The sequence below is a fragment of the Natator depressus genome, chromosome 5, assembly GCF_965152275.1.
Source record: "Natator depressus isolate rNatDep1 chromosome 5, rNatDep2.hap1, whole genome shotgun sequence".
Classification (NCBI taxonomy): domain Eukaryota; kingdom Metazoa; phylum Chordata; order Testudines; family Cheloniidae; genus Natator; species Natator depressus.
In genome coordinates this window covers 118,464,436-118,478,221 of record NC_134238.1, presented here as the reverse complement: position 1 = coordinate 118,478,221, position 13,786 = coordinate 118,464,436, and the positions used below count along the sequence as shown (strand labels likewise).

General features: G+C 46.0%; 1 protein-coding gene across 1 annotated transcript; it reads right to left on the bottom strand.

Moving 5' to 3' along the window:
• Nucleotides 1-659: 659 nt before the first annotated feature.
• Nucleotides 660-9,835, bottom strand: GNG10 (G protein subunit gamma 10). Its single transcript, XM_074952116.1, has 3 exons — nucleotides 9,635-9,835; nucleotides 4,340-4,471; nucleotides 660-1,650 (listed from the first exon to the last, which is right to left on the bottom strand). Exons 1-2 carry the CDS (start codon nucleotides 9,713-9,715, stop codon nucleotides 4,346-4,348), a joined length of 207 nt encoding a protein of 68 aa, XP_074808217.1. The 5' UTR covers nucleotides 9,716-9,835; the 3' UTR covers nucleotides 660-1,650; nucleotides 4,340-4,345.
• Between the last annotated feature and the right edge of the window lie 3,951 nt (nucleotides 9,836-13,786).

The following is a 13,786-nucleotide window of genomic DNA, read 5'->3' as shown; positions in this document are numbered from 1 at the left end:
TTGTCCCTCTGGGCCTCAGATATCCATCTGCACAATGGGGATCATAGAATTTCCCTGCATTGTAGCAGCATTGTGAGGTATAGACACTAACAACTGCGAGATGTTCAGGTGACCTAAGATAGATAAGAACAGAATGGAGCGTCGTGGCTGGCAGTGGAAAGAAGTCCATAAATTCTTTCCTGTGGAAGGACGCAGAGTTCACATTGGCAGGGCATATACATAGGCACTAAACTAGTACACTCCTCTTCCGTACCTCACCAGAATGAAGGTATTTGTGAAAGATTCATGGTGAGATCCTATGGGATTTGGATGCTCAGTTCCCAGTGACATTAATTGGAAGTGAGTGTTCAAATCCCTTAGTCCCCTTTGAAAATTCACTCTAAGGAATCATACGCACCTTTCATATGAAATACTCTGTGCACATTTCTTCTTGTAAGTTGGGTTATGATGCCTTCCCTTATTCACACAAAGAAGTTAAACATCTATAACTACTGCTTTTCTATTAACAGGAGACAAACTTTTCTGGATTCCTGCACTAACCTATGCAGCCCTAAATGCCGCGTAATTCATGAGCCCTCCTTCCCATATCTAAATCAGAAAATCCTCTGATGAAGAAACAGGTCTCCTCTTCCTTATAATAAAACAAAGGTCAAAGGCAGTAGGGAAAAGAATTTTATTTCCAAGCTTCTAAAAGATTAATACAAACACTGGAGAGTAAACAAAATGAAAAACTATTAAAAAAAATAAGCAGGGTCTTGTAAAAGTGCTCTGTAAAAAACCAAAGGCACACAACCAACAACATTATACACTCATAGAGGCTTAATGAGTTGTGTATTTCAAGCCTTGATAATTCTGAGTGTGAACTCAATTTGCATTCTTGTTTTTCTAGTGTTCTGTGAATATTGTTAATCATATTTTAAACATCTGTTAAGAAAATTCCAACAAAGCAATATCTTGAGAAGCACAAATAAGAAAGAGAGTAAACAGGTTGGACATTCTGTAGTGAATGTGTCATAAGAATCAAATCTGTGCTACATACTGTCAGGCAATTTCTATAAAAGACATCACATACTGATTTAAAGGCAGCTGGAGAGCAGTCTGAGTTAGCTCCCAAGTCTTAAAAATTTAAAAAAAAACAAAAAAACAAAAAAAAAAAACCCTTTCCATTTGGCAACACTGTTCTCTTACTAAAACCGGGTTCTTGTGTATTTCAACGTGCACTTTGTGGGTGTCTGTTTAGAAAATGTAAATACCAAGCCTGGGTAAGAGGAAGAGGCAATTTAATTTAAGTGTGTAGAAAAATCCTTAATCCAGGCATCACAATTATTAAGGGGGGGGGGGGGTTATTTGGTAAAATTTTTTAAATATTTTTTCTTTCTAAAATGTAAACAACCTCATCATTAAATAACCTTGTGTAGTAACTATGGAAACAATGTTAACTCAGTTATTAAGAGTGCTTTCTCATATAAAATACTTTACACATATTAGCAAAAGATCTAGTGAACTACTGATACACCAGAATAGATTGATAAATATCTAGGAGATTGTTTTGGCCACAGAAAAAGTAGGGCACAGAGATAGTGTTTTCTTGAGAAGGAAAGGCAGCTGTTATTCATTTCATGCTTGAAGAAAACTCTCCACCGACGTTCCCTACAAAAGGAAAAAGAGTTTTATTAAAGGCTGTCTTTGCTTTTCTTCTTTAATAAATTCTTCTCACAAGCTGTAACACAGAACCCTCTTCACTGTGGGTTAGGTTAAATGAGCCACTGTTGGGTGCTAGCTTCCTGGAATACTGTAAAATTTGTCCCTGCCATTTTATCCTCATGAAGCAGTAACAAAAGTGCTATGAAATATTGGTCTATTAGCAAAAGAAGAAAGACATAAAACCCAGTACCCATTTATGTACTTCTGGAATGCTTGCAATAAATCATATACTGGGCTCTTATTCCTCAAACAGGAGAAAAATCCTGTATCTTGACAGGCCAATGATACTTTATTTCTTAACTCAGATGGAGTCAAGTCCTAGGAACACATATACACAAGTAGAATGGCAGCCTCATAAAAGGAATAGGAAATAGAAGAATCACTGTCATCCTAAATATCACATTTGCAGGGACACCTAAGATTATTGTAACAAAGAGAGAAACGAAAAAATATTTTTCTGTTTGTGTATTTGATAGCATTTTGAGCCATCAGTTGCACTTCTTCCCCAGTCAATTTCCCCTCTTTCACCCAGATCCACAGAGGTGGGTTGGCTGAATGGTGAAGGTCGCAGGTTTGAGTCTCTCTCAATCTCACAATGAAAGGCCACCTCTAGTTCACCCACCTGCAAAATAGTGTCTGATCCATAGGGTTAGAGTAGCCAAAGATAGTCAGACATGATGCTGACCACACCACTCCCTTGTGTGCCACTGGCTATGAAACGGATGTGCCTTAACCATGTCAGCCCGATGACCCATTGGCTCCAGGAGCTTTTACTTTGACACAGCTCCAGCGGAGAAAACAAACATTTTAAAAAAAATAGGAAAATGTGATTTTTAAAAGCACAAAATTTGGCAGCGTGACAAAAGTACCAATTAAACCAAATAGATTTCAAGTTGCCAGTGTCCTCTAACAAAGAGCAAGTAAATGGGACTCTCATCAGTCCTCCTGTCGTGGTAATTTATTTACCCTCCCTACTAGGAGTTACCACCTTATTTGTCACTTTTAAAGAATTATGAGGATGGCTGCTCTTACATTAAACATGATGACCGTGCTATGTAAGATTTTTAGGCAAGACACAGGGATTGATCCTACAAAGAATTACTCGCACCCTTGTAGTACCAGGGCTGTCCATATGACTACGGATGGGAATAAACACATAGGTGAGAATACCTTTGCAGGATTGGACCCTAATGATTTGTCTGCACTCAGTTTTTTTCTTACTATTCCCACTGTTACTACCAGCAGGGCCGGCAGTGCAGGGAGCACTAGTGTAGACTGCGTTCAGGTGGCTGCTGGTGAGTGAACCAAATTGTTTGGACTTGCTCAGAGCAGGGCAACGATGGCAGTGGTTACCAGTCTGCACTAGGCCCTCCGTTGCCGCCATCTCTCATGGAGCTGCGCCAGCTGTCACAATGGTGGGAAAAAGCCTAGTGTAGACAAAGCCTAAGTGAACTGCAATACAACATGCTCAAATAAATTGGTTAGTCTCTAAGGTGCCACAAGTCCTCCTTTTCTTTTTAAGTTGAAAAGTGTTATAACACGCGGAGAGTTATTTAAATCAGTGCAGATGCTGCAGCCTCATTTGTTTCTTTCAAGCCGCGTACAGCCTCTTTTGGGACTGTGTTAGTTAACAAAGAAACTAACCAAGAACGCAGTTCCATTTGATGCACTACCAGGTCCATCATCAAAAGCTGAAGAGAGTTAAAGGGTGTGAAGTAACAGGGAAAACGGTATGTTTGAAACGCGTTGTAAGAAAGACTGCAAATGGCATGGAACATGTTAAATGCCGTGCTTAAGTTAATTAGAAACTGGATGATCTATTATTGGGTCAACAGAATCAACCACATATGCTTAAGTTTACTGCACAGTCAATCCTTCCTCTAAATTTCCTTCCTATCCCCAGATAACTGATCTGCTAAAATGGTACCTCATCATCAATGCAATATCTGCTGGAAGAAAGCACCCCCTGAAATCACTTCCTAGACAATATTCATTCCTAAACGACTGTGAATGTAATGTGAAGGCCACCTCCCATAGGGAGATGACTCAACTTTGGGGGGAAGGGGAACTGGGTCCCTTACTGGCCATTTTGGTAGTACCCCATGCTCCTCTGGAGGGACAGTTTCCTACCCTCAAGTGGTGGTAGCTGCCTTTTCCCTGGTCACTGCCAATGGAAGAATGGGGATTGTGAGCACCGCTGAGTAGAAACAATCTAGAGTTACAGCGGGAGAAGATAAAAACTAACTTGGAAGTGTGCCATCGATGCCTGCTGCCTTTGATCTCTAAACCCTTCCCAGACTCCAAAATGAAGGAAGGTCTTATCTGAAGTGCAGAGAATCAAATCGATTATGCACCCAACATCCTGCTGTTGCTGAAGGCTCGTTTTAAAAATAGCGACAGACACCGTATCTGCCAACAAGCAAAAGAAGAGAGGAGGAACGTCCAGAGGGAGAAACATGTTTTAACTCTAGTGCCCAGTGGGCCAGAGTAGAAAAAAAGTAAGCACTCTGCTAGAGAAGAGGTAATATTGGTATGTATGTAAGAGACAGGAAGAGAAGCTAATGGAAACTTGTCATTTCTAGGGCTTTGGGTTTACAGCAGATAGCATATACGACTTCTGTTGTTGCTACCATACCTGACTTCAGAGTAAAGCACAGGATCTAGGCTCCCGGAAAGGATTGCTCCCAGCAGGAACTCCTATGAGCAGGGCATCTTTGCAGGCGTTCTGCATACAATACTGCTGAAGTTCTGCGGCTGCCTGAGAGACCTGTACAAGGAAAAAGAAATACCCTCATACAGAGGAGAAGCCAGTTCATTCCCTGACATCTACTACATAGTTCCTCTTTTTAGTAACCATTGGTAACCATCACAGAGAGTGGGAAAGCAGCCAAGCCAGCTCCCAAAGCGAAAAGTGCCGATTAAAATAACGCAGATTCCAACGCGCAAAGCTCTGGCAAGACAGACACTACGTTTTACATCAATGAGTATTTTCAATTCTGAGCCACAGCAGCGTGTGGAACGTAGGTGTTGGTGCCACAGAATTCAAGTTCCATTGTGCCACACAGAGCAATTCAATTTTCCGGTGTACTTTATTACAAAATAGTCCCATAGCAACGTACACAGCACTTCCCACCATGGAAAACATCGTTCCCATCCCAAAGAGCTTACACGCTAAATAAGAGAAGACAAATCAGGCAAGACATAGGATAGCAGCAGGGGCAGAGTGAAGGGCTTAAAATTTGAACCTCCCTTAAAAAAAATGTTATTTAGGTCAAAATTATCAAGCTTGGGTGCCTAAAAGGCACCTGAAGAGGAGTGGCCTGATAGGTCTGAAGCAAGCTCACGAGACAGAAGGTACTGAGGAGCCTGAGGCATCCATGCTGCCCTCTTAGACGACAGGCTGGTTAGCCTGTGCAACTTTTGGAGCTGGACAGAGAGAGATTCAATCAAATCAGATGGCAAGGATGCAGACAGCAGCGTGGATCCAGGAAATGTTTAAGGACAGGGTGTCTGTCTGCCAGCCAGCCTAGTAGGATTTTAGTCCGCCAAAGGGCAGTATTGGAGAACACTAACTGGAGTCCCCAGTCACCAAGTGCGACGTCCTCACTTGAAGCTACACACAAGGCCTTTTTCTGAGCTCAGGGAATATAGCTCTCGCTCCCTGTGCGGCGCCCCAGTGCTCCCAGAAGAGGGGATTTGAGGGGTTTACTTGCAGGATTGGGACAGTGACCCACATCCACAGGGCCATCCTTAGGATTTAGTGGGCTCTATGCAGTATTATTAAACTGGTGCCCCTATGCCCAATGGCAGCTTGGGCTCGCATGTGTATTTTAGATGCAGGTGGTCTTTTGAAGGATTTATTTAAAAAACTATATTCTAAAGATCCAAGCATTTAAGGCTAAAGATGAATACTCAGATTGTGCATCTAAAAGTCTAGGTAAGGATTTTTTAAGAGATGTGATTTCATAATCTTCAGCAACACACTAATGAAATATTTTTAAAGCAAATTTTAAACTAAGGTCCTGTAGACTAACATGTTCTGAGTAAATATAATGGTAATGCACAACTGTTTTGGTCAGGAAATTCAGAAAGGGACAGTATATACCTGGGGGTTGGCAAATGCCTGTTAAATGGCTTCATTACTGCTTGAATGGCTCTTTAACAGTTTCAATGTTGAGCTAATAGGTCTGGCAGGCTGGAGGCTTTTTCATTTTTAACAACTAGATCCCCTCCAGAGGAAGATTCACCAGGCTGCAGCAGCCAGCCGTGGTGGGTGCCTGCAGGAAGGGTCAGAACAGGGATAGGAAGTTGCGGGGGGGTGGACACTAAGACCCACAGGTGCCTACGCACCCGCGTACGCTGCGTATGCCTAAGGACGGCCCTGACCGTCCATCCCTAGGGCCTGGTGAGCTTGCTGCCATTCTCAGACTGTCAGATCCAGCAGCATTCCCAAGCATATGGTGTGGTTTTTCTCTTCCCTCTTACTCAGTTCCCTTTTTGGGGTCTGTTCTATTCATTGCCAGCCACCACTCCCCTACAATATTAATTTTTCTGAGTATCTCCTCCCACCACGCTGTGTTCAGAGCCTCAGAGATGCTTGAGGCCGCCTCACCCAAGAGGCAAGGGAGAAGTGACTCTGACCGATTGCCATTCTCCCTGATCGTGGAGACTCCCCTTCTGGAATGCCTGAAGGGTTTCTTATTCTTTCTCAGTCCCTTCCTGGGACCGGCCCCATCATTTCCGAGCCATGCCATTCTCTGGACTGCAGCACCAGTCGCTACTGAGAAGCCTGAAAACTGGACCCTTTCCTGTTGTGGCACCATGCACCCAAAGAACTAATTGGCCTATTTAAGTGCCCTATGTCAATACCAAAGTGCAGAAGATAAGGGCAGGGCTACACAGTGCTCTACTATGGAGTAATCAGCAGAGCGCGTCCTGCATATGCCATGTTGTACAGTGCTCAGCACCACTCTGCAGCCCTCTTCTGCCTACCTTTGCTGACACAGGCAAACTTTGCAGACAGCCGATGAGCAGGGAGCCATGTATCTCCTACTGCTGTTGATAACTATGTCTGAAGGAGGCGCACACCTTGCGTGTGGCAACAGTGCAGCAGCAGTCTCTGTGACACAGGTTAGTAGTGTTCAGTAGCAGGGCCACCTGTCACTATGGCTTGTGCGTTCTCAATGCAAGCCAAATGTACATTTTCCCCCCTCACTCCCTAATCTATCGCATTTCAGCAGATGGCAATAAGTGTGCTCAGCCCAGCCGCCCCCCTTGTGCGCGTCCCTGTGCGTAGGTATCTCTTTCTGACCAGGCTCCTCCTTTGAGAAAGTCTTGCTCCCTGGGCACTCATCTGGAGAGGGGGGCAAAAACCTTACCAGAGCATGCAATCGTGGGGGTGGATTTCCCTCTGATAATTCATCACATACTCTGAACAGCCAAAAGAGAGCTCTCTTTTCTCCCACACAGCATCCAGCTCAGCATCTTTTAAAATCCCCCTGCACGTTGCTTCATCATTATATTCTCTTCCTTGGTGTTTCCTCTTTTTGTGCCTATTTTACTGCTCTGTGATCAAATTATCTTGCTAAGAGAAAATTAATCTGAATTTTTTTTTTTTTAAAGAAGTCCAACAAATAAAACCAGAGAGCCCAATAAACAAACCAAACACCTTCCAGCAAAGAACAAGGCTGGAAATTTCTGCCTGGTGGGTTAATGTTATCGAGAGTTGAAAACAGAACATTGGAATGGAAATGCTTAGGCACCCTCAACAGTAACAGACAATACTGCACTGCTACAATACAGAAGAACTGGGCACATCTGTACTATTGACCAGGCTATTCATTGCAGATTCCCAAACGTAATGAATGAACATGCAAGCAAACAAATGATAAACTATGATCCCTGTTACTGAATCAGTCCACATGTACTTTGTCATTTTAACTACTATTGTTTAGTTTTAATTACTGATAAGCCTTCTTGGTTATATGAGTAAATGTATTAGAGAGAATGGTGCATTGATGTTAAAATACCATCTTACTTTCATCATGTAATTGTACAGGTCAGGGAGTTATGCGCTTGCCACTTGCGAAGCAGATGAGCATAAATTAGAAAAATCTAGTCTCAGCTGTTTCTTATTTATAAAATAGCTGGCTAAACAGCTACCGTTTAAAGTATTGAAGCTGTATTCAAATCTGATTTCAAGATAAGCCTGTGTTTTATGAACTGGGCAGAGTAAGGTTGTGTGCACACTTGGGGTGATGAGAGAGGAGGAAAATCCTGGATGCAAATTAATTTGACTTTCATTGTTTTACAGCCTGAAACAGAGTTGGACACTGCACATAGCTCGAAAGAGTTCCTTTATCAAAGCTACTGTGGAACATGGAATTCTAAAATGATCACCAGCTATAAAACAAGGCTTTTTGTCGGCAGGATTTTGTAAAAGAAATAATTATAAAAACAAACATACACACATCTAGGAATTGGCAGGCATCATTACAGCCTCTCTATTCAAGTCTAATTGGAAGTGGGCGAGATCATCAGGTTTGGGGTCTAGATTATCATGTTTGTGGATCAGCAACAAGAATTAATGAGGTTCTGCTATATTATTCATTAGAGCCTTTTTTCCTGGGAAATGCTCTCCTGCCACACTGATGAGCTGGATTGGCAGACACCCCGCATGCTGCATCCAAGGCTCAGAACCTGTCCCCAGCAGTACATCATTCAGTCACTCTCTCCCAGTCGTTTATCAAAATACCGCAAACTGAAGAAAATTAACTCCCTCTACCCCATGCAGATACACAAAGGTAAGCTGGCACAGACCGCTGAAGGACCTCTCCGCCCCATAGCTTTCTCCAAGTTTGCTCTTCCCACCAGCCTGGGGCTTGGCCAAGTCCTTGCCTACTTCTGTCCTACTGAGCTAGCTCAGGAAGGGGCAGCTCATTTTATTTAACACCAAACCCTACGGAACAACAGAAAATAAGCCCATGTTAAAAACCGCAATCAACTGATGGCTTTTTTCCCTTGCAAACCACCACAGATCTGGAGGGGGGGGGGCAACAGGGCCATTGGTTTGATGAGACTTCCATGCCAGTTGTTGGTGACGTTCTCCTTGTAACATAAACAGAAGCCACCAGACCTGAAGGTATTTCTCCGGATCCCAGATCAGAAGGCCCCCACCCCAGATGAGCCCACCCGCCTGGAAACCAAGTTGTGCCCAGAAGCAGCTAGCCCCTCGGCGGCCTTGTCGAACCTACAATCGCTGTAAGAAGGCCCTTTTTTGACCCGGCCAGGTAATGAAAGCCTGATCACAAAACTCCAGCCCTGTCCCACCAACTGATCCTTGCAGTGCAGCAAGGCTGGGGAGCAGGGATCTCTTTCCCTACATGCCCCTGTCAGCTGAACAGAGGAGCTGCTGAGTTTGTGCTGCCCAAAGGAGCCGAGCCTGTTACAGAAGAGAACCTAGAGCCATAGGCCGAGGCCAACAGCATCCCTGGGTTCCCACCCCTCACAGCTGCGTCCATCAGTGGCTCGCTCCCCCCCCCAGATCTCTGCAGAGTTAGTCGTCATCGCCCTTTCCTCGCCTCTGGGTGCATGGGCCGCTGCTGTCGGAGATTGGCATAGGGTGACCAGAGAGCCAGTGTGAAAAAAATCGGGACACTTCTTTTCTGGGAGGGGGAGGGTACAGATCCTTATATCAGACAAAGCCCCTGATGTGGGGACCTCTGGCCACCCTAGGCTGGGTGGTGGGAGCTAGTAGAGTGGTGGCGGGACCCCCCAGCCAAGTCCCAAAAGGGGACTGAGCCCCCAAACCAGAGCCACGTTGCTCGCCCACTTTCCTTGCCACTGGCCTCCGGTTTCGCAGCGGGCCACCAGAGCCCAGCCCTCCCCACCCGCTTTGCGGGCAAGCCGCCCCCTGGCCGGGGGCTCTCACCTTGATCCTCTCCACCCCAGCCTCCAGCTTGAGCTGCTCCACCAGCCGCTGCATGCTGCTCAGGCTGGCGTTGGAAGACATGCTGGCGGCGAGCTCGGCACCCAGGCGAGCCCAGCAGCCCCCAGAGACGCAGGGCAGCAGGAACTGAGCTCAGAGGGGGAGGAGGCAGCCCCGCTCCGAGCTGCCGAGCAGCAGGCGGGGCCCCGAGCACCATCTAGAGGCCGCCGCGACGCGGCCCGGCGCCGGGGCCGGGGGTGCAAGGGCAGGGCCCGATCCTGCGGAGCCACGCGTGCCCCTGCTCGTGCGTGGCCACCCGCGGCGTCAGCGCTCGCCCCGCAGTTCGGCTGGTAACTGCCCTCCCCCGGGGGGGGAACGCAGCGGGGAGGGTTTGGGGCCGTGCTCTTGAAGTTGCCACACGGCTTCAAGATTGCACTGATTGGGCCGCCCGCCTTGCAAAGGGCCAGACGCCTGATCCTTGCATGCTGGCCGCTCGTGAGGCAGGAAAAGAAAAGGCTTCCTTAATTAATCAGTGCCCCGATCATGGGAGGCGCCTCTTTGTTCTAGCTGCCGGCGAACGCGGGAGGACAATGGCCCTGCCTTACATGGATCTCTCCGAAGAACCATGTCGCCCTGGCTGGGTGGAAGTGTTGCAAGATTCCTTTTGCACACGTGTGCTGCCGTTGCACTTGGATGTTTTCGTTAACATGAGTGTAAACATTCTCCTTATTTGCTAGGCACCGGTAGTGTTCATGGAACTGTTTAAAATAAAAACAGGAAAACAGCGTCCCTGGCCTGAAGATCTTACAGCTTCAATCCTTAGGCCTGTCAAGGGACCCAGTCATACATGTGAATCTTTAGTCTTTAAGGTGCCACTGGGCGCCTTGTTGTTTATGTGAATCTTTGGCATTGACTGAAAGCTGTTTAAAGTCAATAGGAGTCTTTGAGTTAGCTTCAGGGTTTTGGATTAGACTTTTTTGACTGTGTAGCACTGACCTCACAGAGGTTTGCTCACGTGGATCTTTTCAGGATCTGGGCTTAAATATGTACGTTGGGTGTAGAACAGTTGTACTGCAACCAGTAGACTTAGCTAAATTCTCCAGATAACAGCTAAACAAAAATATAAATATTGGCCCTACTCAGTGGCCAAACCTGCAGAGTCTTAAGATTAATAAACATCATAAAAAACCCCAGCCACACAGCAGTTAGAAATTGTCACCTGCAGATAGAACTTGAAAGTTCTTGCAGGTACCAGTGCTCAAAAGTTACAAACTATCCTGAGGCTAAATAGACCCAACATATAAGAAAAATCAACCCCCTGAAAGGCATCCAATTCCGCACTACTATCCATGTTTAGGCTTGGATCTACATACGTAGACACCGGTGTCTGTACAGAACCCCATTGAAGTCAAGTGAAAGCATCTGTCTACACTGATCCAAATGCAGGATCAGAGACTTACACCTGGTCTACACAAGAAAATTAGGCCAGCTTAACTACATTGCTCAGCACAGAAAAATGTCATGCCCTGTATAATGTAATTAAGTCAAACTAAACTCTGGTGCAGTGGAGACACCACTAGGACAATTTTCAGAGCAACAGCCGTGTTAGTCTGTATTCGCAAAAAGAAAAGGAGTACTTGTGGCACCTTAGAGACTAACCAATTTATTTGAGCATAAGCTTTCATGAGCTACAGCTCACTTCATCGGATGCATAAAGTGGAAAATACAGTGAGGAGATTTATATACACACAGACCATGAAAAAATGGGTGTTTATCATACGCATTGTAAGGAGAGTGATCACTTAAGATGAGCTATTACCAGCAGGAGAGTGGGGTGGGGGGAGAGAAAACCTTTTGAAGTGATAATCAAGGTGGGCCGTTTCCAGGAGTCAACAAGAACGTCTGAGGACCAGTGGGGGGAGAGAGGAATAAACAAGGGGAAATAGTTTTACTTTGTATAATGACTCAACCACTCCCAGTCTCTATTCAAGCCTAAGTTAATTGTATCCAATTTGCAAATTAATTCCAATTCAGCAGTCTCTCGTTGGAGTCTGTTTTTGAAGTTTTTTTGTTGAAGAATAGTCACTTTTAGATCAGAAGTTGAGTGACCAGAGATTGAAGTGTTCTCCGACTGGTTTATGAATGTTATAATTCTTGACGTCTGATTTGTGTCCATTTATTCTTTTACGTAGAGACTGTCCAGTTTGACCAATGTACATGGCAGAGGGGCATTGCTGGCACATGATGGCATGTATCACGTTGGTAGATGTGCAGGTGAACGAGCCTCTGATAGTGTGGCTGATGTTCCATCAAACTAGGTACCGCCTCTCACAGAGGTGGATTTACCACAGTGACAGAAGAAACCCTTCTATTGCTGTGGTGAGTGTCTACACTACAGTGGCCCAGCAGCAGGGGTGCTGCTGTAGTGTTTCTAGTGTAGACCCAGCCTAAAGCCTGGCCTGCACCACACCGTTTTGTTGGAAAAAGGCAACTTTTGCTGACAAAATAGTGGAGGTGTACACACTATAATGCTACTTTTGTCACCAAAACTCTCCTGTTTTGCCGACAAAATAAAACCACTTTGATGAGAGGCATAGAGCTTTTTGCGGCGAAGTTAAAGCAACAAAGCGTCGGTGTAGACACTGCCATTTCGTTATGTTGCCATAACTGGCCTCCCCCAGTATCCCACAGTGTCCACCGTGACTGCTCACTGCTTTGAACTTGGCTGCACTGCATACAGCTATGCATGCACCCCTCCCCTTTCAAAGCTCCAGGAAATTCTGACAGCTGAGCATGTGGTTGCAAAACAGCAAATCATTAACCTGAAATCCTGCTCTCCCAGGGCAATAGGAACACAGCAGCAGGCAGGCTGCTGCTGGGGTGTGGGGGGTGGGGGGGATGCGGAAGGACTGCTGTTCCGTGGAGAGCCATAAGAACGGCCATACTGGGTCAGACCAAAGATCCATCAAGCCCAGTATCCTGTCCTCTGACAGTGGCCAATGCCAGGTGCCCCAGAGGGAATGAACAGACAGGTAATCATCAAGTGATCCATCCCCTGTCACCCAATCCCAGCTTCTGACAAACAGAGGCTAGGGACACCTTTCCTGCCCATCCTGGCTAATAGCCATTGATGGATCTATCTTCCATGAATCTATCTAGCTCCCTTTTGAACCCCGTTATAGTCAGGGAGGGAGGCGATGGCTGATAGGGGGGTGTCCCCCTGCCTCAAGACTGGTTGCTTCTGGCCACTGTCTGAACTTAAAGAGACAGCATGCTGCTGACACACTCACTCTTCCCCAACACACACTCTCTCTCACATACACACACTCCCCCAACACACACTAGTCTTTGTCTCACTCCCCCCCCCCACACACTCCCTGTCACACACTCTTGCCTCCCCCACCCTCTTCAATTGAAAAGCAGCTGGCAATCTAGTATAATGCCCATGGAATACGGGATTGAGAAACCTGCATCATGTGATGCTGTACCTGCCCCATGAGGCATTGCAAACCCTTCCCAAGCACCCTGCAGCCAGTTGCACAGTGGGATAGCTACCCACAGTGCACTGCTCTCTGTGTTGATGCAAGAGCTGTTAGTGTGGATGTGGTCTGCCAACACAAGGAGAATAGCGTGGACAACCAACAGCGGTTTAAATAAAGCAATTTAATTAAAGTGGAATAACTTTTGTCGACAAAACTCTGTAGCGTAGACATAGCCTAAGGTTGTCTGCTCTTTCGGCCAATGACTGTTTTCCTCTGTGTATGGAAAGCACCTTGCACAATAACCATCTTGCTAACTCTTAGGCTATGTCTACTCTACCCCCTGGATCGATGCTCCAGGGATCGGTGCACCAGGGTTGATTTAGCGGGACTAGTGAAGACCTGCCAAATTGACCGCAGATTGCTCCCCAAACGAGAAGAGTAAGGTAAGTCGACAGGAGAGTATCTCCCGTCGACCCAGCATAGTGTGGACCCCGCGGTAAGTCGACCTAAGCTACGTCGACTCTGGCTATGTGAATAGCATAGCTGGAGTTGCGTAGCTTAGGTCAATTTACCGTGGAAGTGTAGACATAGTCTTAGGGCTCACTTTCACTGCAGTGTTAGCTGGAGGTATAATTTGAGTGTGGCCCTTACCCTGACTCCTGTCCACACATAA